Source organism: Lissotriton helveticus, chromosome 9 (genome assembly GCF_964261635.1).
Source record: "Lissotriton helveticus chromosome 9, aLisHel1.1, whole genome shotgun sequence".
NCBI classification, from domain to species: Eukaryota; Metazoa; Chordata; class Amphibia; order Caudata; family Salamandridae; genus Lissotriton; species Lissotriton helveticus.
The window spans coordinates 352,391,871-352,414,925 of record NC_136070.1 but is presented as its reverse complement, the minus strand read 5'-3'; the positions used below and the strand labels follow the sequence as shown (position 1 = coordinate 352,414,925).

The following is a 23,055-nucleotide window of genomic DNA, read 5'->3' as shown; positions in this document are numbered from 1 at the left end:
CCAATTACTTACCACTGAGTGTCTCGCTCTGGCCCCTCAGTTCGAGTGGGACATGTGCACTGCTGGAAAAGTATGTATGTCTCACCTATTGACACAGGCTCCAAATGGAAGGGGGCAGAGTGGGTCATTTACTAGCAGAATGATTAAGCAGGGACACTAATCTGCTCCCATACTGGCAATTCAGGATCCGGCAGGGAGAGCAGTACATGCCCAACTAGCTATCAACGAGAAATTGACAGTGCACCTGTGTTGGGTATATCCATCTCCTTGTCCGTCATCAGAAAATCTAGTGGTCACCTACTTGAACTAGCTACCATTGACACATTTAGAGGACAGTGAGCATAAGAATCTGAAGGGCCTCATGAGCAAACAGGAAATACTACAAGCCATAGATACCCTTAAGACTGTGAAACCCCGGGGGGTGAGGGGGGATGAACTGCCCGCAGAGCTCTACAGAACATTCCCCATGACCATGGCTGACAAATTGTTGCTGGTGTATTTGGAAGCCTTTGCATGAGGCATACTCCCACCCGCCTTGAGAGAAGCCCTTGTCGTATTAATAACAAGGCCGGAGAAGGGTCCATTGGATGCTGCCTCCTGTCGCCCTCTATCATTATTGAGCCTAGACTAGACACTCGGACAGATTCTAACAAAATGCCTATATTGCTATTTCTGTAGCTGATCCACCCTGATCACTCTGGATGTATTCCCAGCAGAAATACTTTTTGCATTTTTACATGTGTTCAACGACCCCTACCTAGATCATGATCACTATGCTCTGGCCTTTTTAGACATGGAAAAGACATTTGATTCTGTCTCCAAGGACTATCTGTGGCTGGAGCTCAGTAGAGCTGGGTTGGGCCCCAAATTCATATCATGCATTAAACTGCTGTACACAGCGCTACTGGCACAGGTCCGAACTGGGTGCCTTGTGTCAGAGGGAATACATTTACAATGGGGTACCCGGCAGGATGCCCCATGACCTCTTACTATTCACCCTGACAATGGAGCTGGTGGCATGTAGACTAAGACTGCTGGTGCAAGGCTGGGAAATAGAAGTCGGTTTGATGACACTTGCAATATCACTCTTTGCGAATGGCGTAAGGGTTTACTTACGCCAAGTGGAGATATTGCCCCGATCATGCTAACTGTGATGAGAGAATCCAGAAAGCTTCTGGGGTTATATGTCAACCATCTAAAATCTGCATTGTTACTAATGGGGCAGGGTAGAATCTGAAGCTTGCATGGCTTCTTGCAGTGGGCATGCCATGGAGGACGGATAACATGCATTATCTGGGTATGTACATAGCACATGGGTTCCACCATTGCAACATACTCAATATGTGTGGGGTACTTGCAAACCTCCACCCAACTGTTCAATTTTGGAACACCCTGAAACTCCCCCTGATGGGAAAAATTGTTTGGATTAAAATGGTGGTACTCCCTCGCTGTTTTTATGTATTGAAAGGTACTATTTACAAAATACCCCGAGGTATTTTTCAGGAACTAGACCGTCTCCAGCTCAAATTACTGTGGGCTGGGAAAAGGGACTGGGTAGGTTTGGCAGCACTCAAACTAGAGTGAGACAGGGGGAGCATGGCAGTACCAAATTTCAAGATGTACTATTTGGTCTCCCACTTACAACACACTTTCACTGGTTCGATGAGGAACCAAACTGGGAGATGTCCCTACTGTCTGGCACATATGGTGGTACCACATTTGGGTTCCTATTACTTTGAGGTAAAAGAACGCATGGGATTCTACTTCATGTGATCAAACTGGTTTGTCGGATGTGGGAACGGGCAGTGTTGGGTGTGTTCCGTAGAGCTGCCTTATGCAATAGACCTCGAGGTCTGGAAAATCAACCCATTTGCACCAATAGCGCAGTCGATGGCTATAGACTTCTGGCTTGAGGGGGGTTATGTCAGTTTTGATGATTTATATCCAGCGGGCTGACTCATCACATTACACAATGCTATTGAAACGTTTAATTTGGGAAGTGGCCAGTTCCATCAATATGCCAAGAGTACAGCTAATGAGCGAAAAATATGGCCAGAGTTATCGGAGGCCCAGATCCCACACAGACACTTATCACCTTATTGACCATGACAGGAGGTTGAATGCTTATCACACACATATACCGAGCAAACAGTCCACAACACCCTCCAACAATTGAAGACATATAGTGCCGGGTGTGCGAATTTCCCATCACATCTACAGAATGGACTAAGATACACAGAGGGGTACAGAAAGTTTCAGTACATTCACAGTTTAAACTTATCCAATTTGACATATTTCATATTGCGACCTCTCTCCCAAACACCTTCATTGTATTTACCCAGACAGGGACTCCGAGTGTGTGGCCTGAAGACACAAACCTCCAGACTTTATGTTGTGTGAGGCCGTCCTTAAATCATGCCCTATTGGGATCAGATATTACAATATCTACTTAGGGCAATAAGCTGGATGATGCGGATAGAGTTAAAACACTGCCACACTTATCCTCGACATCCCACGACATGACCACATCACCCAACACCTCCGCGACCTCCAATGGCTCCCCGTCGAAAGTAGAATAACCTTCAAACTGCTCACACACAACTACAAAGTCCTCTACAACACTGAACCCCAATACCTCAATGACCAAATCTCCTTCTACACCCCCAAGAGAAACCTCTGCTCACCTGACCTCGCTTTAGCCACCATCTCTCGTTTCTGCAGGACTAGAGCAGGTGGAAGATCATTCTCCTACCTTGCAGCCCACACCTGGAACATACTCCCCCTTCACCTCAGACTAAGCCCGACACTGCACCCATTCAGAAAGAACCTCAAGTCTTGGCTCTTCGGATGACCCCAAGGAGCCGCTCACACCCCCCTCCTTCAATGCCTTGAGACCCTTACCAGTGAGTAGTGCGCTCTTCAAAACCCTGATTGATTGATCTGCTGGGACAAGTCCCCACAACAAAAATTCAGAAACTTTGCGAAGACTATTTGTATTGCTTGGGTTGACATTGGCAAACTGCGCATCGTCATTAGACGGCTAAGCCATAGGCCTCTCTTGATGACTGACCAGCTGAGGGATATAATGGAATGGGCTGGAGCAGAAGAAATTCATATGAAAATAGGCAGACGCGATGATAGTTTGTCAGATAACTTACTTGCATGGGCCATAATCTGCCACTTAACCACTGATGGCCCTGGGGCCTTCTCCGCTACAGGGGACACATTCAGAGCTGAAGCTCCTGCACCTGTTAGCTCACAAACACAATGACCACAATGCATGAGCTCTAGACTGGCCTGAATGACCTGCTTGAGGTGATGAGGGACCTTATCTCTTCTCTAATTCCCTGATATTACCACATAGAGATGATGTGATACAGTTGATGGTACTAGATCGGAGTGCGGAAGAGGATGAGGAATCAGTTTCTTATAGAGTTGCTTGTTTTTTTAATACTTTGCTGCACTTTGTTGACTTCAACGGCATGTAATACCAGTTTCTGAAACCGTAGATGCGCTGCCTGCCTACTTTTGATTGTTCATATTTCTGGATTGTGGGGGTAACTGGAAACCCTATTTTGCACACAGGTGCTGTAGCTCCTGTAACACTGTTGAAATGGCAATAAAAATGACCACCCCCCCCCCCCAAATAAAATCATCACACATGGCTTCTAACTGACCAACATAGCTAATGACCCCTCCCCCCCCCCCCCCCATTCCGTTCCTTCATTTGTTTTCAGTGGCTCTTGCTTTTTCCTCATCACTTTCATCGTCTGTGCTTTTAAAATCTTTTTTTCTCCAACATTAAACATTAATAATGGGCTTCTCATGTCCTGCAAATGAGATACAGATGGCACACAATTTTGCCTTCTTGTAAGAGGAAATAGTAGCACTTTTGAACCACTGCTACGCTGTCTTTTTGAACAGATTTACTGTGGAAGCTGTCAGTTCTCATACACACCGTTGTCTGTGTAATCTAAAGCAAGGTAGTAATACTTGGGGTTTGCTTTCAGTCTATTTTTCCAGGCTAAAGTAAGTGCAGGGGCAGCAGTTGCTTCTGTCATCTATGTTATCCACCTATTCTCTTGTCTTACTATAAACCCCTTTTAGTTAAGTTGGCTATTAGTGCACGTTTATACTCTGCAAATGCACTCTACTCTGATCTCGCTAAAAGAAACTCTGTATGCCCAGAAAGCACCAGTGTGTCTCAAATGTTTCTCTGGAAATAGGATTGTGTCTCCGTGACCTGGAATCCTGCAAAAAAAATTGCTAGGAAGTATTCCTTACAATTCAAATTGGGTATGTAGCCTGGAAATTCCAAATGGACTAGAGTCATTCATATCTGGCTAGCCACTATTAAAATTCCAAATGGACTGGAATCTTTCATATCTGGCTTGCCACTATTCTGAATGGCAAATGTCTTTCATGGTATAACTTGATGGTGTTACTATGGAAACACTTTCCACGAAAAAGGTGTTCCGCCTCCTCACTGCCTTCAGAAACCAATTCATGGATGATTTAGGGAAATATTTAGAGTTTGGTGGGTTAGGGCCCTCAGGGAAATACCAAGTCAAAGGGAAATCCCTGGGGTGTGCTCGTTAAACTTTCATACCATTATGGGTACACAAATACATTTAAACAGGGAAACAATAGTATACTTTACTACCTGGAGTGCATAATAATTTCCACAACCAAATAAAATCGTTCACAGTCTTGTTTTTAATAAAAACCAAATACATAAACACGAATTTTTAAACAATATAGTTTAAAATTTCAAAGAGATCTTCTTTGAAAAGAAAGCTTAAAAAACAATTAATCACAATATTACATACATAATTAAGGATTCAAAAATTTTAAATTTAAAAACAGAGGAAAGTACATATATGACATTTCAGCAAATCAGTAAGCTAAAACCTATTATTAGCAAACCCCTAATATCTCTGTGGCTTCTTAATATCTTTGCCACTATTTGTTTCTGGATCCAAAGGCCTATATCACTTCAGTTCATATAAACAACAGTGACAGTAATACATGTACATCAGATTGTTTACTAGGCCCTGGTTGGATTCTCTGTATTTACAAAATGCGTCGACGCGTTTCGGTGCAGTACATGTGATTCTGTGGCACCTTCTTCAGGACTTCTTTGATTGGGGTTTCTCGCTTCAAAGAGTAGTGACATGCACCTTCTCTGCAGATATATGGGGAGAAAGGTAGGGTGTCACTTACTTTATATAAGGATTGTATTCCTTTCATAGTCTAAAGCAATTCTATTTACAGGATTCTAAACAATGTCTTATTGCAGTCTATCTTTAACATGTCTATTACAGTTTACAGGCACGCACATATCCTCCTATTGGGCAACTCTATCCAATTCCTACTATACATCTGTTATGTTCAGTTCGCTTCATGTTCTATGACTCTCATTCCATATATTTGTTTAAGACACAATATTCCCTCCGAGTCTATTTCGTTGTGGAAGTTACCATGGGTAAGGCACATAGTTCAAATAGAACCCTCACACTCTATTCAATGCATTAGGAAGTGTTCTTACCCCAACTACATGAGATCGAAGATCCAAGCTGGGACATTTATGACGTTCTAGAGATTCCTTCACTCTTTTATTTCTACGTCCTAATGAGAAATGTCGGGAGATATTGTCGTCTATTAGTGATACTGATCTATTAGTTTGAACCTAAGTTCATACGTGGTTACTGCACATTCTTTTTACCTCTCTTTCAGGACGAGCTCCTTGTATTAGGATGTCTTTACTTGTTATTCCACACTTTTGGGCAGCTTAACTGTATATCTACATAAACAAGAAACAATGTGTTTGCTTTAGGGTTTCCCTCCTTCATGATGAGGGCTGTTCATTTATTTTATCTAGCTTCCCTTTTGGACATCTTACCTTAAAATATTGTAAAACTCTCCTCGAACGGGCATAAGAGAATGGGTTTCCTTCTCAGAACTGGATATGTTCTGTTGGATCAGAAAATAAATATTGCGATGTATTTTAATTATTGCCCAACATAAGTACCTCGTTGTCCACTTTACTCTAGTTTTGAGCAAGTTTAACGTGTTATTAGTCTACCTTCTCTATATGTATCGTAGGCTTACTACCCTTATTACGGATTAAACACGCGTGGGTGCGATATATAAGACTCCACCTACGCGATAGATAGATATTGCTGGATTGTGGGGGTAACTGGAAACCCTATTTTGCACACAGGTGCTGTAGCTCCTGTAACACTGTTGAAATGGCAATAAAAATGACCACCCCCCCCCCAAATAAAATCATCACACATGGCTTCTAACTGACCAACATAGCTAATGACCCCCCCCCCCCATTCCGTTCCTTCATTTGTTTTCAGTGGCTCTTGCTTTTTCCTCATCACTTTCATCGTCTGTGCTTTTAACATCTTTTTTTCTCCAACATTAAACATTAATAATGGGCTTCTCATGTCCTGCAAATGAGATACAGATGGCACACAATTTTGCCTTCTTGTAAGAGGAAATAGTAGCACTTTTGAACCACTGCTACGCTGTCTTTTTGAACAGATTTACTGTGGAAGCTGTCAGTTCTCATACACACCGTTGTCTGTGTAATCTAAAGCAAGGTAGTAATACTTGGGGTTTGCTTTCAGTCTATTTTTCCAGGCTAAAGTAAGTGCAGGGGCAGCAGTTGCTTCTGTCATCTATGTTATCCACCTATTCTCTTGTCTTACTATAAACCCCTTTTAGTTAAGTTGGCTATTAGTGCACGTTTATACTCTGCAAATGCACTCTACTCTGATCTCGCTAAAAGAAACTCTGTATGCCCAGAAAGCACCAGTGTGTCTCAAATGTTTCTCTGGAAATAGGATTGTGTCTCCGTGACCTGGAATCCTGCAAACAAAAAAATTGCTAGGAAGTATTCCTTACAATTCAAATTGGGTATGTAGCCTGGAAATTCCAAATGGACTAGAGTCATCCATATATGGCTAGCCACTATTAAAATTCCAAATGGACTGGAATCTTTCATATCTGGCTTGCCACTATTCTGAATGGCAAATGTCTTTCATGGTATAACTTGATGGTGTTACTATGGAAACACTTTCCACGAAAAAGGTGTTCCGCCTCCTCACTGCCTTCAGAAACCAATTCATGGATGATTTAGGGAAATATTTAGAGTTTGGTGGGTTAGGGCCCTCAGGGAAATACTACCGTCTGATCCGGTCTCTGTATAGAGTGTCAAGTCCTCTTTTTTAACAGAGTAATACGTGATGCTCGCAGTTGTATTTGAAAGAGGAGGTCTTCTGGTCTTGTGGCAGGGGATTCCTATCATGAATGAATTGCTCCCTTTCATTACATCTTCAGGATAGCTGCCAAATTGAATAGTATCATTGTGCAAACTAAAATGGAATGGGCTCTGTGTTTGTTTTTCAAGACCTCTTCTACAATGCACTATCATGGATCAGAGCCAGGGCCTATGCTGCGCGAAGGGTCCGAATTGCATCATTTGCAAGGTGTTGGACATTTTGACGCTGGCACTAACTACCTACCAAAAATGACCTTTGCATTAAAGAACGAGTGCAGAAACATTTGCATAAATCAGTAAATTCAAAAGTTATTTTTGCACGGATTAGAGTGCAATTGACAACAAACTGTCTGATACAAATGCAGTTTATGTGATCCAGCCCTGGTCACTTTCTGGTGCTTTGAATCATGCAGTGAGGTGGAATACTTTTTACCTGAGCTGCCAACAATACGTAACATTCATTCAAGGCTAAGGGCTATTTTGTATGATGTCATGCGGAAGCAATCATAAGATTGCTGTATGGAGTGGTTAATATGTTTATAATGTAAGAATATATGATTTAATGTAATAACATGATGAAACTGTCGTAAATGTGCACTGTAGATCGGTTTCATAATAATTTTGTACAACATAGTTGACTTTTTCTTGAATCTCTGATTCGCTTTTTTAATAAGTGAATCACAGCAAATTCACTGGTCTTTTTTTCTTTTCTTTTTCTACAGTTTGCTCAGGGTGAAATCCAGAAGTCTTGTTCCAGGTCTTCCTCAGAGAAGGTAGCCGAAAGCTGCCAGCAGGTTTGCCAGTGTAGACTCCGCCCTCCATTCCCACCTCCTCCGCCACCGCCGTTGCCTCCTCGTTTAATCATTAGTAAGTAAACGTTCTGTCTTTTTTTTACCTTCATTCAATGGATTCCCCTTGCCCCTCTTTATCTAGCCTTCTTAGTGTGTATTCTCTTTATTGAATATGTGTCACAGAGTTTGCATATTAAGGTTTGTTGTATTCAAGTCAACAATCCATGCTCGTAAGAGCTTTATCAATGACCCAATGTTCCGGGCAAGGAATGTTGTGCTTCAAGTGGTTCGTAGGTTGTTTGGAGGTGGCAAGTACGCTGTGTGGAGAATAAAGACTGCTGTGGTTTAACCTGAGGTGCATCATGTTCTCTGGTTTGACAGATAAACTTGAGAATACCATGTCTACATGTGCACTATTTGCATCGATAGCGTACTCTAGTTAGTAATGCTCATCAGCCCTGTAGTCTGCAGCAAGAGACATCCGTACACATAAAGCTCTATAAAGATCCTGAAGAACTGAAATCTTCATTCTCAGGGGTCTCACTAATACAAAAGAACTTGGCACAGAAGCTGAAAATATTAAAAGACATCTTTATTAAACTTAATAAGTGAGACTACGTCGCACAGGAGCCTTTAGCACCTGAATGAGGCAGTCTAAAGAATACAGAACACAGAGGTCTTTTATATGCTTAGGATTTAAAAACTCAACATAAAAGAAAGGGGCAGTCCTAGCTTCTGCAAGCATACAAAATACCTAATATGGACATACAAGATCTGCAAAATATTAGCAAATAGAAAAACATCATGTAACCAGAATGTCCCCCTTACGTCGTGTTTCTGCCCAACCCATAAGTCAATCAACTACAGCACTTATAAGTCAATCAGTAATGGCAGAACATGTCTGTATGCAGTTAGGCCAGCTAGTGTCTGAGATTGCTTTCAAAGCAAGGACAGAGGGGGGGTTTCTACACGTTGCAGTCAAAAGGGCAGAAACACTTCATGAATAGAGCAGTCTGTGTAAAGGCAACACAAATTGATGACAAATGTAAGATGGAGTCAAAATTAAAGAACCTCAATCCATTAACCAATCGGGCAATTTGTAATCACCAAATTGAAATCAACCGGTGTAAAACATCACTAAACAACACATTTCACAATTGTAAAATGTGAGCATCTAGGATCTGTCTCAATGGCTCAAGCCCACCTTCAGTAGTCAGATGTATAAAGGTGCTCGGACTCTGAAAGTGCTACAGGACCATATAAAAGGTAGAACTGTTCTACATGGATTCTAGTAACTTAACGTAAAATGTACATTCCCGGTCACGTCTTACGATTCAACCTATGGCTGTTAGGACCGAGTAATGTGTTGTATGATAATCAGGCAGATATCTGTGTAAAAGTAAAAACGTTTAGTCTGTTATTGGTAGATATATATGGAGTCAGGATGAAAACAGCATGCACTTCCACAGTCTGGAACTGTGAGGTGGGGTGGGAGGGGGTAGGGAGGGGAGTGTAGAATTCGATTCACTTTTTAAAGAATGATTGGTACATTCGAAATGGAAAACATGTTTGGATTCATGGTCCTCATGTATGAAAATCTTTTGCCAAATGCAAAATCTCTGATGCAATAATTGCAAAATCTTGTTTTTGATGTACTAAGCCTCCTTCACAAACGGTGTTCTGTAACTTATTATAAATCAAAATTAGGAGGGCCTTGAAAGGAGTGTCCCTTGCTTTGTGACTGTAATTGTTCTGTAAATGCATCAGTTATTTCTTTAATGGGCAGGGGCTGCTTTAAAAAAAATAACACACTGGGTATGGGAAGACAGGATGGAGGTCTGCTTTTCATTTGTAGAAATTCACAAAATGAGACCTTCCCTCTTAATATTCATGAGGCTCACATTTTTTGCAAACCCTTATGCATAATAATTGTGCAATGAGGCTGATTAGTATATCAGTAGCATTACAAAATACTCAACAGATAGCAGAGAGTCTGTGTGGTCTTTAAACCCACTATTTGAGACCTGCCCAATCATACATAAGGACTATTATTCCCTCCCATGAGGAAAGATGTAATTTGTCTCTGCAAGAAAGTTATGAACTGTAAGTGAGTAAGGCCAGGGCAGACTGTGAAAGTTGATATCTCCATTACCCAGCTCCACCACAATTGTCTACTTAAAATTTCATCAGGTCAGATTTGCTGAAATATATTGAGATAAAAGGATGGAAAGTAAGTTAAACCAAACAGAATTTGATAATTTGGTGAAGCGTATTCTGAGCCAAGAAAAGATGTTTTTACGTCTTTAATGCACCCTTCCAGAACAAAACTATACAGGAACGCACTGGAGGGACACTAGCTGCCCTGTCAAGATTTAAAACTCATTATTGCCTACTGCATGTGGCACTACAAACCATACATTTCTTCTCATGGGTAATTTAGTGAGAGTGAGGTGCGTGCTTTGGTTTCCAGCGCCAAGTGAATATATTCCCTTTTTTAACTCCACATCTATATACTTGGAGATATAAATATAGTGTTAACATGCATAAGGAGTTAAATATAGTAAACCTATATATACATACTGATACTTATCTTCCCAATACTTTTGGAGTGCATTTTCTGGCTATGATAGATTTGTAAAAACAAATGCAAAAACAACAATTGATGGACAGAATGCAGAACAATGTCATACATTCACCCCAGATTTGTAGCACATTATTTAAAGCTCGTCATTCTCGTTGAATATTGTCAAGAACCTGAGTAAATGGTCTTTAATGCTGGAAAAGAGAAGGGGGAGCTGCCAAAAATGAGTTGGTGTGTTTGGACGGTGAGTTTCTCTAGGGAGAACTTTTTTCCCAGTGGAGTAAATAATATTTGTTTGCTAGTGAAAATGTCCCTTTGTGTGACATCTCCACATACAGAAGTATACAACTGTAGATCATTTCTGTGTGCAATATTTTTACACATGTGAGGACTCAAGGGAATGTGTGGCGATCGCAGTGTCTCAGAATTACTCCTGAAATTCTTTAGAATGCCTAAAAATCATAAATGCACTAATAATATAGGTAGAACACCATATAATTAAATTTCTGGTGTTTAAAAAAAAAAGTAAGCAATAAACGGGCAATAAGTGACACATAAGTAAGTATATGCATCAAGTGCATCGTTTCATATTATCATTTCTGTTACACAAGGAGCAATAGTACTATATGGCTGCTCAAATGTTGTAACCTTCTCTTATCTGGTTATTTCTTTATATATCCTATCTTTTCCTTTCCTTATTCCCTTTTCCCTTTCTCTTTCTCTCTCTCTTTTTTTCCCTAGTTCAGTCTTTCACTCTGTAATTCTCTCTCTTGCATTCTCACTCGCTTTCTTTTCGCTTTCTTCTCCATTTGACTTATTGTATGTTTTCATATAGTTCCTTGTCAGCCGACAGGTATTCAGGAGCTTTACACAGACCAAACATGAGAATGTCAAGGAGCACCAAGAATGGGAGGAGGAGGGAGAGGTTAGAGAGCTAGGAGGAACTGTAGAATGTAACAAGCCGAAGTCAACATTAAACAGCTGAATGTAAGTCCTGTATCCTCTTCAGGTAGGACTGTAGGAAAACATGATGGGGGCGCTAAAGGGCGGCTCTTCTCTTCTTTGTACTCCTGCGCATACTTTAGATGACAGAGAACTGATTGCATTCGTTTTCTGTCCCTGATCTGACTGGTCCTAGTACTAGACAACCCCATGAGCCTGTGCACAGACAAGGCCAGTCATATATCAGTGGATTAGTGCTTAACGTTCTTACTGAAAGAAATGCATTTCATTTAATGCTTCGCATTACTTTTGCCAAGGCAAGACCACTTGCTTCTCTGACTTTACAATTCGTTCTACCAAGAGTATTTGACAGTTTATTTCGTTGTTAGTTTGTCTCTGAAAGGACACATTTTCGCCTTAGGCCTTAGAATCCATGGGGGGAGGGTTACTCCGTTGATTTCAACATTGCTACTATTTTCAACTTGTTTAGGCAGGATATTCCTTACAATTCCACTTAAACGAATGCATTTGTGGTATGGGGAGTCGTTATTTATAAATACAAACCCTTTAATTTGCTGTCTAAATACTGATTAAGGGCTCACTTCCTTCAATTGTCTCTACAGAACAGAAGATGTACTCCCTGTCAGAAAGTTAGACTAAGGAAGGGTGTGAGCAGATCGAGGGGACAGTTAAATATGTTTTAGAAGTGCTTTTTTTAGCCAGTAGTTGTTCTTGGGATATTGGTTATCTTTTGTTTCTTCTGCTGCTATAAAAGTGACTATTGGTATGCGAGTCCTTTCTGTGGGAAGTGGCTTTGCCACATTACCTGTCAAAAGGAATGAGCAGCAGAAACATTTGTGATAAAGGTTTCATATAGCTCCAGGAAAGCCTCTGGCCCTTGGTATTTCACATGGCGGGGTCATCCTAGAAAGGTGAACCTGTTGATAATGTCACCTTACATCTGTAGTATTTTATATTGTAATTCACCAATCCTTCAGATATTATCATGAAGGTTCAAATCGACCTAAGGATGTTATGATTCATCGGAGTTGTTTTTTTTTTTTCTGGAATTGTAAATGTATTTTTCATGCAGACACCAGCAGCTTGCTCCTCCTCTATTTGAAAATTGGGCACGAGCTAATATACAAACGTCATGTAAGAGATGTTGGCGGTTACTGTTTTAAGCAGAACATCTCTTGTGGTTAACATAGAGGTACCACAAGACATTTTCTGCTCAAAGAAGTGTGCTGTGGGTGGATATTATAAATTAAAAATAAAAATAAAAACTAACTTAGAGGAAAAAGGAAATGTGCATCAGTTAAGCAGAATGCAACAATCAGGAACTGCGCAAGCCAAAAAACACAATCACCTGGGCATAGTCTTGACACACCTTAGAGGTACAAGTCACATTTAGTTAGATACCTATATACTGTTGGTTTTAAATGATATTTTATGATAAATTTAACTATGTAATGAGAATGGGATCTAAACACCCATCTCATTGACAAAAAAAAGATGTGGGAATCGAATATAGTGACACTTAATGACCCATTAAGCATTTCTTAATAACAACAATTATTACAAACAAAAAGATTATAGGACCTATTATGATGTTGGTTGGAGTTGCCTCTGGCCGACATCGTCTTGGTGTGGGAACCGACCTCCAGTCGCAGTCGCAAACTTCAATTTCTTTATAGGAGCTTGTGCGGTGGGCGGAAACTGCCCGCAGCACAAACTCACATAGAGAAATGGGAGTTTGTGCCTGCCACATGGTGCTGGGATTTTCAGGGAGCACTATAGGTGCCCCCCAGGCCAACAAACGTAGACCGCAGAGGGATGGGGGCGCTGCTAGTGGCCCCCAAAGTCACTTTCTGACAAGGGCCCCCCAAAGTCACTTTCTGACAGCCTTTCCATGTCAGAAAGCCTGTCATGTTAAGGTTTTTGGAAACAGACATCATAATCGCAACGGTGGACTCACCATCCGTATGGGATTATGATAGGTATACCACTGGCCGACGGGCTCAAGGAACAAAGTTGGATTGACCCGCCGGTTTGCACTGCCCACAAAAACAAAACAAAGAGGGCCCCTGCAAATGAATATACCAGCAGGTTCAGGGGAAATATACCAATCTACCAACAAGACAAAACCCTGCCTTGTAACCAAACATAAACAATGTATCAAATCATATATAAGAAAGTCGCAATACAGCTCACAGAATCCCCGCAAATCTCATAATTTAATGGATTTGAATATATCAAATGTATTCATTTTTATTGACTTAAAAACAATCTTATATTTATTTTTATACAATATAAACAAAAGAAAAAAGTCACTAATACAATATATACATTGATGCTCAGAGAAATCTCTGGGAACCCCCAGAAACTGATTACCACCAATCAACTCAATCAGACTACCATTCACTCAGACAGACATACCGAGTAAATACCACACTTCAGTCATTCTAGCATAAATATCACACATCTTTAAAAAAAACAACCAAGAATAACTTTCTATAAACCAGGAAAAAATCAGTTGGGCAGCAGCAAATCATTGTTTTGAATGTTCCAAAGTTTCAAATAATACACTGTCCAAGGTTCCTCCATCCAATGGTGCTCGAATTAGATAAATGTCCCGGTCTAGATGCTTGTTGAATTAGCCATGCATGCATTTCAGTAAAGACCTCTCCGAGGTCAACCTTGTTCAGGGCGCAAAAGAACTAAATATAATAAGAACCAATAGGGGGGAAAATTCCATGGAGGGGTCACCATGAGGTTCCTTGGAGAATAAAGGAGAGTAAATCAGAAGAACAACTTACTGGTAAAGCAACATACATAGTCGAATAGATGACTTACTAAAACAGCAAGAACTTTTTTCCAAAGGGAAAACAAGCGTGAAAGACAGATTCATGTAAGTCAGATCCCTTATACCATACAAGAGTAAAAGAGGGAAATTGAATGTGCATTTAAAGAACAGAAACCGGGATGAGTGAACGTAGCCAAGTGTAAATTCAAACAAAGTGCAACTGGTATTGGTCTATTCAGTTTGGATCCTAGGAGATCCAGTATCAATGCCCGTTAGGGGGCCCTAAAATCAAGGTAGTTCTATCTATACTTACAGCGGTAAGGACCACTATCAATCCGGCTCCAATCAGAGGGCGTTAAAGGCAGGAGAATGATATTTATGCTAGAATGACTGAAGTGTTGGATATGCCTGTCTGAGTGAATGGTAGTTTGATTGAGTTGATTTAGGGGTTATTGGTTTCTGAGGGGTCCCAGAGATTTCTTTACACATCAATGTATGTATAATATTCTTGACTTCTTTCCTTTGTTTAAATTGTATAAAAATGAACATATGATTTTGTGTCAACAAAAATTAATACAATTGATATATTCAATCCCATGAGAAATAATAAATTATTGTGCTCTTTTTTTTGTGTGTTTTGAAGACGACATATATTGTTTTTTCTGCGCTATGTATGTCTAATGTATGTAACTGATGCCTTATAAAAACCTTAAAAATCCACCAAAAAAAGAGAAATTATGAATTATGAGATTTGTGGGGCTTCGACTTTTTGCACTTTCTTATATATGATTACAATCCTCCAAATTGCCAAGCAATGTGTGACAGGTCTCTTCAGTTATTCCATGCCTGTGCATATGGTGATTGCTGTTTTTGGGCTGTGCAGTACTTGTGATGGGCAACCCTCATAGTAGATTTGTCCTATTTGAATTTAAGAGGTATAAGTTACAATTTGCTGCTGATAGCTGAATATAGTGGTTTTAGTATTTTTGTGGGGCACACGTGTTATGTATGGAAGTACAAAACCATATAACTCCACAGCGAACCATAGGTCAGCACTTTTTCGTTTACCTGCTTATCAAAGCAGTTTACTTGTTGAGTTGTTTGCACTTCGTGGGTTGTAAGCTGAGGGTGCAACGTGTTCCCTGGGATCTGTTGCTGGGCTGTCGGTTGTGCAGCTATCTAGGAAATAGTCACGTTTAACTGTCTTCTCAAGTATATATGCTCATGGGTGCCTCTAATGCTCGCTGCTAGTGAGCTCCACAGCTTGGTGGCTTGTATTGAGAAAGCAGTGCCTCCTACAGATTTCTGATGGTAAGATAGCATGATAAGTGGGGCAAGCCTGGAGCGCAGCGTTCTGTTTGGTCTGTATTGGTTAAATTGAACTTGTATGTATAGCAGTACTTTTCCCTTTGCACATTGCTTGTCTGTCCAGCTATAGGCAGACAGTGGAGAGATTGCAGAATTAGAGTGTTCTCTTGGGTGAAGACAGAAAATAAGCCTTGCATCAGCATTTTGGATGAGTTGTATTTTGCGTAATATAAATGCAGGTCTACCAATGGGCAGGGAGTTGCCAAAGTGAAGTCTGCATAATTCTAGCAGCTGGATCACATTCTTTAATTTGCTTCATGGATGACATGGTTTATCCAACAAAGGACGTCTTGGTTTACATTTTGCATTTCTAGCCAGATTGTTGGTGTGTGTTTATAGATTAATCCTTATATGCATGAGAAAACCTAAAGAAACTTGAAATGAATGATAAAGACTAAGTCCATTGATAACCTTTACTTTTGAGAATTTCAATATATGGTAATACATTTATTTTGCCTTTGTATATGAGTCTAGATTCCATTTTCCAATTTTCGCTGAATTCATGGAATTCTTTTTTCTAAAGGGGAACACCTGTATTCATCTTCTATACTCAATGAATGTGTGTTTCACAAGATATTGACAAAATCAATATCAATCCATAATCTGAAGGATTAAAGAAAAAGAATGATTGATTTATTTCTCATTATTTCATTTTCTTCAAAAGATATTTCACAACCAAAATTGCAATGTGTTTATAACTATTCTTAGTTTCTTTTATTGTGTTCTTAGCACTTTGATGATCCAAGTAACTTGAGTAAATTAATGGACTATTGCAGCTTTGAAAAAATTCTTCTCGGCTTAGTTAATTATGTGTTGGCTATATGGAAAAAACTACAAAAATTAAGACTTGATGAAATCAATTTTCTTTTGCTATTTGATTTATACGAGGTTAGCTGTACCCCTTGTGTTCTACTTTCATGTGAAGACTGGGATAGATAGGCTGAAATAATGAAATTAGTCATTAAGTGGTCAAAGGTAAATATTGAATGGAATGTGAGATAAAAATTTCCCCAATGAATGCAGAATGTGTTCAATGTAGTTCTGTAAAATAGGTCTCCCCCCACTTTCCTTCATTCACAACCACATAGTGAAGGTATGAAATCATCAATGTACATTTTTAGAAATTGTGGCCACTAAAAGCAAATTTCAGAAGCCTGATTCACTTGAAGCGATCATCTAGCTCATAAACTATTATCAAACTCATACCCAAGTCCACTAGTAGTACTGTCTGCATTCCCAACACAGAACAGAGACCAGATACAACTCCAACGAGACAACATTGCTCTGAAGACGATAATGGAATTGTTGCTTGTAATGGCTATCAGAATGCACTACAGGATGGCAATGATGCATGGTCATATTGGCGTGGTTCTATCTCACAGTTAGAACGAGTTTGTGTAAATTTCATCTATAAATTTGAATTTGCTTTTAGCAACCTCCCTGTAGAATAGAAACTGAAAGATCATGTTTTTTACCTCAAGCCAGACTTGAGCAAGTAAGCATATGACTGACTCATAGGACACTAGTGGCTGCACATATGTAATGACTGATTGGAGAAGAACAGCATGTAAATCCGAGGTTTACAAGATCAGCTATTTTACTTTACCACTGTAAACATAGGACATCTGTGTCCCTGAAGAATTTGATATTTCGGATTTAACAGATTAAATGAGCAACAAGGTTGTGAAGTTAGTAGGGCTTCTGTTATTCCCTTTTGAGGATTCTCTTTCCTACTTCTACCCACTTAATTACCTTTGTGCTAAATGTTCCTTGATCCGGAACCCTGTGTTCTGTTCTAGGAAGCACAAAACAAGACATGTATCCATCACACATTCTCATGCAAGTTTCACAAAAATCCAGCTGAAAGTAGTTTCTAAATTTCTTGATGCTGGGATGGTAGATTTTGGGCTCTGAATTTCAGATATATGTTTCAACCTCACATGGGCAGATGATTCAGCAGCCAGCAATGAACATGCCCCACTTAAACAAATTAGATTAACCCGCCGTCATGAGGCACAGAGATGGTTCTCCCCCGATCTAAAACTACTAAATTTCACTCTCCGCCGATCAGAAAGGAAGTGGAGGCAGGACTATTCACATGCAGGTACAATTACCTACCTATTGGCCTTGAAGGAATAATAAAAAGGCAATCTCCACAGCAAGGCAGCTCATTTCTCCTTGAGAATCCTAACCTCAAACAATCAAGCCAAAGAAATGTTCGCAATTGTAGATGAACTGTCCAATCCAGAGAGAGTCCAATGCAAATCTACGCCGTCAAAGGCCCTCTGCGACTCTCTGAACAATTTCTTCATTGATAAAATTGTCGCCATCAAAGCCATTATTCCATCCCTTACGTTTTTAGAAATCGCCCCTCCCACACCCAGGAATCCCCACTCCCTTCATTCTTTTCCACCCATTGACAAAGAGACCTTGCGCGACCTACTAGCAAAGGTCAGATCTAGATCTCCTCTGGACCACTGCCCCCTTATGTCTTAAAATCAGCCTTCACCGCCTCCCCAGACCCTGTCCTCGCCCTTCTAAACAACTCCCCGTCCCAGGGCTGTGTCCCTAATGCCTACAAGGAAGCTATAGGGGTCCCCCTCCTTAAGAAACTAAGTGCTGATCCCCAGACGCTGGCTAACTACCGCCCCATCTCCTTGCTGCCGTATTTGGCCAAGGTATTAGAAGCCCATGTTGCAAAATGCCTGTCCAATTTCATGAAACAAACTGCGTCCTTGACCCACGCCAAGCGGGTTTTCGTTCAGCCCACTCCATAAAAACGGTGATACTGGCGGTACTGGACTCCTTACGAGAAAAGGTGGACAGAGGCACTCCCCAGGCCCTGGAGCCGCATTTGACATGGTTGACCATAACATATTGGCAGACCGTGTCAGTGAAGCAGGCATCCAGGGTCCTGCCCTTGGATGGATCAACTCCTTCCTGAAAAACCGTACTCAGGTAGTCCGTATTGGCCAGTTCACAGCCCCCAAACTCAGAACCACATGCGGGGTCCTACAGGGTTCCTCACTCTCCCCACACCTGTACAACCTCTACCTTGTCCGACTGATCCGATCCTTGAAGGAAAGAAGAGTGGTCACTTTCAACTATGCCGACGACCTCCAACTAATGTTCACAATTGATAACTCCCCCCAGTCAATATCTGACTTTCAATCCACCATGACATTCATCCGTCAATGGATGGACCACAATCACTGAAAACTAATCCCAGGCAAAACCAAAATGGTTCTGGCAGGTGGTGGCCATAATCAGTGGTGCCCACAGTACTGGCCAAGCAAATTAGGTCCCCCCCTGCTACCTCCCCCTCAGTGAAAAGTTTAGGGGTCACCATAGGCAATGACCTCTCCCTAAAACCGCATTTAGGCTCAGTGATTTCAACCTGCTTCCTTCAGTTGCGAAAAATTTGAAAGATAAGCAGGCTACTGACCCAAGCAGCTCTGGCACAGGTCCTGATAGTCATGGTCCTATCACGTCTAGACTATGCCAATGCAACATAGCTGGGCCTACCACTATGTACTGATATACAAACAGCCCAGCTGGCAACACACTTCCCCCTTGTTAGGAAGCTGCACTGGCTTCCCATCCCCCAGCACAGCACATTCAAAGTTGTCTGCCTGGTGTTTAAATCCCTGAATGGCCAGAGCCCTAAATTCATACACAACCTCATCTCTCACTACACTCCTTCATGTAAACTCTGCTCGGCCCAGCTCCAACTTCTGACTATAACTGCCTTTGAGTTGAAACGCCAAGGGGGTTGCAGGATTGCCCCCCATCTGTGGAACTCCATCCCCCTGGAAATCAGGTCAAGCGGTGACCTACTGAGTTTCAGAAAATCTTGAAAAACCTGTCTATTCATCCAAGCACACGAATGAACTGTTTCCGGGTCGGCAGCCCCCTAGTACCCAGCGCCAAGAAACCAACCGGTGAACGAGCACTTCACAAGTCCTTTTTAACATAACATAACAAAGATTACCAGGTGCAGCAGTACTAGGATACAGACACACTTCAATTGTTTAGTAAAGCTTGTTGAGTCATCCAAGAACAACTGCAGGCACCGCAGGGAAAATTTGGTTGATTGATGCAGAGAAAGACTGGCATTGCAGAAAATATGTGTTAGAAGCAGGGTTTCTGATTGACAGAGGTATCCACCCTGTCCAAGCAGGAACCACAATCCTAGACAGGGTAAGTCAGATACACACCTCATATCAACATGTGCTCACCTTCTAGTAGCTTGGAACAGAGCAGTCAGGCTTAACTTAAGAGTCAATGTGTAACGCATTTGTGCAATACTTACAACAATAAAACAGGTAAAATACCTTGCAAAAATAATCCACACTAGATTAGAACAACAGGGCCTCATTTAATGAACAAAAAAAGACCAAAACAACAAACATCCAATAAGTAGAACCGGACTTATGAATTTTCAAAGAATATCTGAAAATACAGCCCTTAGAGTCATAAAGTGCCAACTCGAACTATCTGGTTGTGCTGGACCATGTCAACTATGAAAAGTCAAGCTGACCACGATGAAGCGCAGGTCGAATAGAGGAGCCTTATTATTATTATTATTATTATAAATTTTATAAAGCGCTTGGTTACACCTGCTGGTGTGTCCCCGCGCTAGAAGCTGCTGTTTGTTTCCTTAGTCGTGGGACTCTGGTTGCGGCTCAAAGCCCTAAGAGAGGCCTTAAGGGTTGGGAAACAGGATTGTTTTTAGTTCTTTGCGGAAAGTCAGCTCAGATTTTTCCAGTCGCATCTTCTCTGGCAGCTTGTTCCACAGTTTAGCGGTCGAGACTCTAAAGGATTTTCCACCCATTCTTACTCTTTTTACCTTTGGGACCTGCACCAGTCCCGTGCCCCATGATCTCAATTGGCGTGTGGGTTCATACCGCTTAAGATAGTTGAGCAAGTACCTAGGGCCTTTTCCGTTTAGGATACGATGTCCTGTGCAGAGGGCCTTAAACCTCACCCGTTCCCTAATAGGGAGCCAGCGAAGTGTTTTTAGAGCCTTTTGTGAAGATGCCATTCTGGGCAGTTGAAGGATTAGGCGGGCCGTCGCATTTTGTATGCGCTGCAGTCTAGTGATGCACTTTTCGTTGGCTCCTAGATAGAGTACGTTTCCGTAGTCCAGCCTGGATGTTATCAGTGCATGGACTAGGGTTAAGCGCACCGGCGTAGGCATAAGGTCCAATGTTTTTCTAAGGACCCGTAATATGCCAAAGCACGTGCCTGCCACTTGTTTGGTCTGGTGGTCGAAGGATAGATTTTTATCCAGCCAGACTCCTAGGTTTTTCACTAGATTGCTGGGTGTGGGTAGTTCACCCAGCTCGTCTGGCCACCACGCTGAGGTCCATACTGATGGGGTTTTGCCTATGATCAGTACCTCTGTTTTATTTCCGTTAAGACGGAGACAGTTGTCCGTCATCCATTTGGCCAGTTCTCGCATGCAGCTCTTAAAATTATCAGCGCATTGTTCTTCTGGTTGCATGAGCGACACGATCAATTGTGTGTCGTCTGCGTATGACACTGTCTCAACCCCGAATTTGTCTGTGATCGCTCCAATCGGGGCCACATACAAATTAAATAAGGTGGGGCTGAGACTGGAGCCTTGTGGAACTCCCTGCTTGAGTATCATTTCATTGGACCTAAACTGTCCTTGTGCAACCTGGAAACTGCGGCCTGTAAGGAATGATTCCAGCCACTCCCAAGCTTTGCCTCTTACTCCTCCCTTTCTGAGACACTCCAGCAGTGTGTGATGCGCCACAGTGTCGAAAGCGGCACTGAGGTCCAACATAATGAGTGCCGCTGTCTGACCTTCATCTACGTAGCTCCGTAGAGTTTCCGTTGAGGCCAGTAGGGCCGACTCCGTGGAGTGTAAAACACGGAATCCCGACTGAGAGGGGTGGAGCAGACCATTGGTCTCTGCGAATGCAGACAGTTGTTGATTTACTGCCTTCTCCGCAATTTTAGCAAAGTAGGGGAGAAGGGAAATAGGTCGCAAATTGTCCAGTTTTGCAAGACTGATGTTGGGTTTTTTCCTCAAAGGGAGGACTATTGCTTTCTTCCAGGCAGAAGGTACTTGTCCTGATGCAAATGAGAGAGTGAGTAAATAAGTGATGAATGGCTCCAGAGTGGTTAAGCTACCATGGAGTTTTTTGGTGGGGCTGGGTCATTAGGTGATCCTGATTTAATGCTGCCTGCTATATGGCATATCGATTCCTGTGAGGGCACTAAAAATGCCGAGAGGCAGTTGTTGTTTTGTATAGTAGGGGGGGTTTCCGTTCTCCCATCCCCTACTCTAGCTGCCTCCGGAAACGCCGTATAGATTTTATCCACTTTGCTAGCAAAAAACTCTGCTATTAGATTGCAAGCTCTGACTGATCCGTCTATCGGGGCTGTCAGAGGGATAAGGTCAGATAGTTCCCTGTATACTAGGAACATTTCCTTCATGGAATTGTTTGCGTTCTTAATTCTGGTGCAGTAATAGGTTCTCTTCGTTTTCCGGATGGTGGCATGATATTCTTCTAAGCCTTTCTTATATTCGGCTCTGTCTGTCTCAGAATAGGACCTACGCCATTTCCTCTCGAGATTTTTGCATGAGGCTTTTAGTTCTCGCAGTTCAGTATCGAACCAGGGGGCAGATTTAGATTTCCTTGCCGGCGCGTTCCGAGTCCATGGGGCTGTGTGATCTAGCGCTTTTTGGATTCGTAGGTCTAATATTTCGCAGGCAGAATCAATTTCCTCGACCTCAATCGGGCCTTCTGATTTTATTAATTTATTAAATTCCTCTGGGCAAAATTTGGCCCATTTCCTGCGTTTATTAGTAGTGGTTTTCCCATTCTGAAGTCCGTTTTCCGGGACCGCTACCCGAAATGGGACTAAAAAATGGTCAGACCAGATAACAGGCGTTGGGGGTGCTACAGTCAGAGTATTCCAGTTGGCGTAGATAGGGTCCAAGAGATGGCCGTGGCAGTTAGTGGGCCTATCTGATTTTAGCAGCATCTGTATGCCTTCTAATTCCTGTCTGAGTTCCTGCGCTACGTTGTTTAGGGGGTCCTCAAAATTATAGTTTAATTCCCCTAAGAGGAGGAGTCTCTCATGAGTGAGAGCAGAGAATGTGAGAGTGTCCATCAGTTGCGTGGGAAAGCTGGCTGCAGGTCCCGGTGGGCGATATATTAAAAATCCCTGGAAGCCGTATCCATGGGGCACTGCTAGGGAAAAGAAACCTGTCTCGCTTTTTCCAATGCACCTCTCTTCT

At 41.8% G+C, this 23,055-nt stretch overlaps 1 protein-coding gene across 3 annotated transcripts in view; it reads left to right on the top strand.

Moving 5' to 3' along the window:
* PRIMA1 (proline rich membrane anchor 1) overlaps positions 1-23,055 on the top strand; it is a 606,350-nt gene that overhangs the window by 230,280 nt on the left and 353,015 nt on the right. For all 3 annotated transcript variants that reach the window (XR_013600946.1, XM_078660091.1, XM_078660090.1), the window contains exon 3: positions 8,014-8,158. Coding sequence is in view for 2 of the 3 variants with exons in the window: in XM_078660091.1 (XP_078516217.1) it covers positions 8,014-8,158 (145 nt within the window). In the remaining variant the exon portion in view is untranslated. The remainder of the gene's footprint in view (positions 1-8,013; positions 8,159-23,055) is intronic.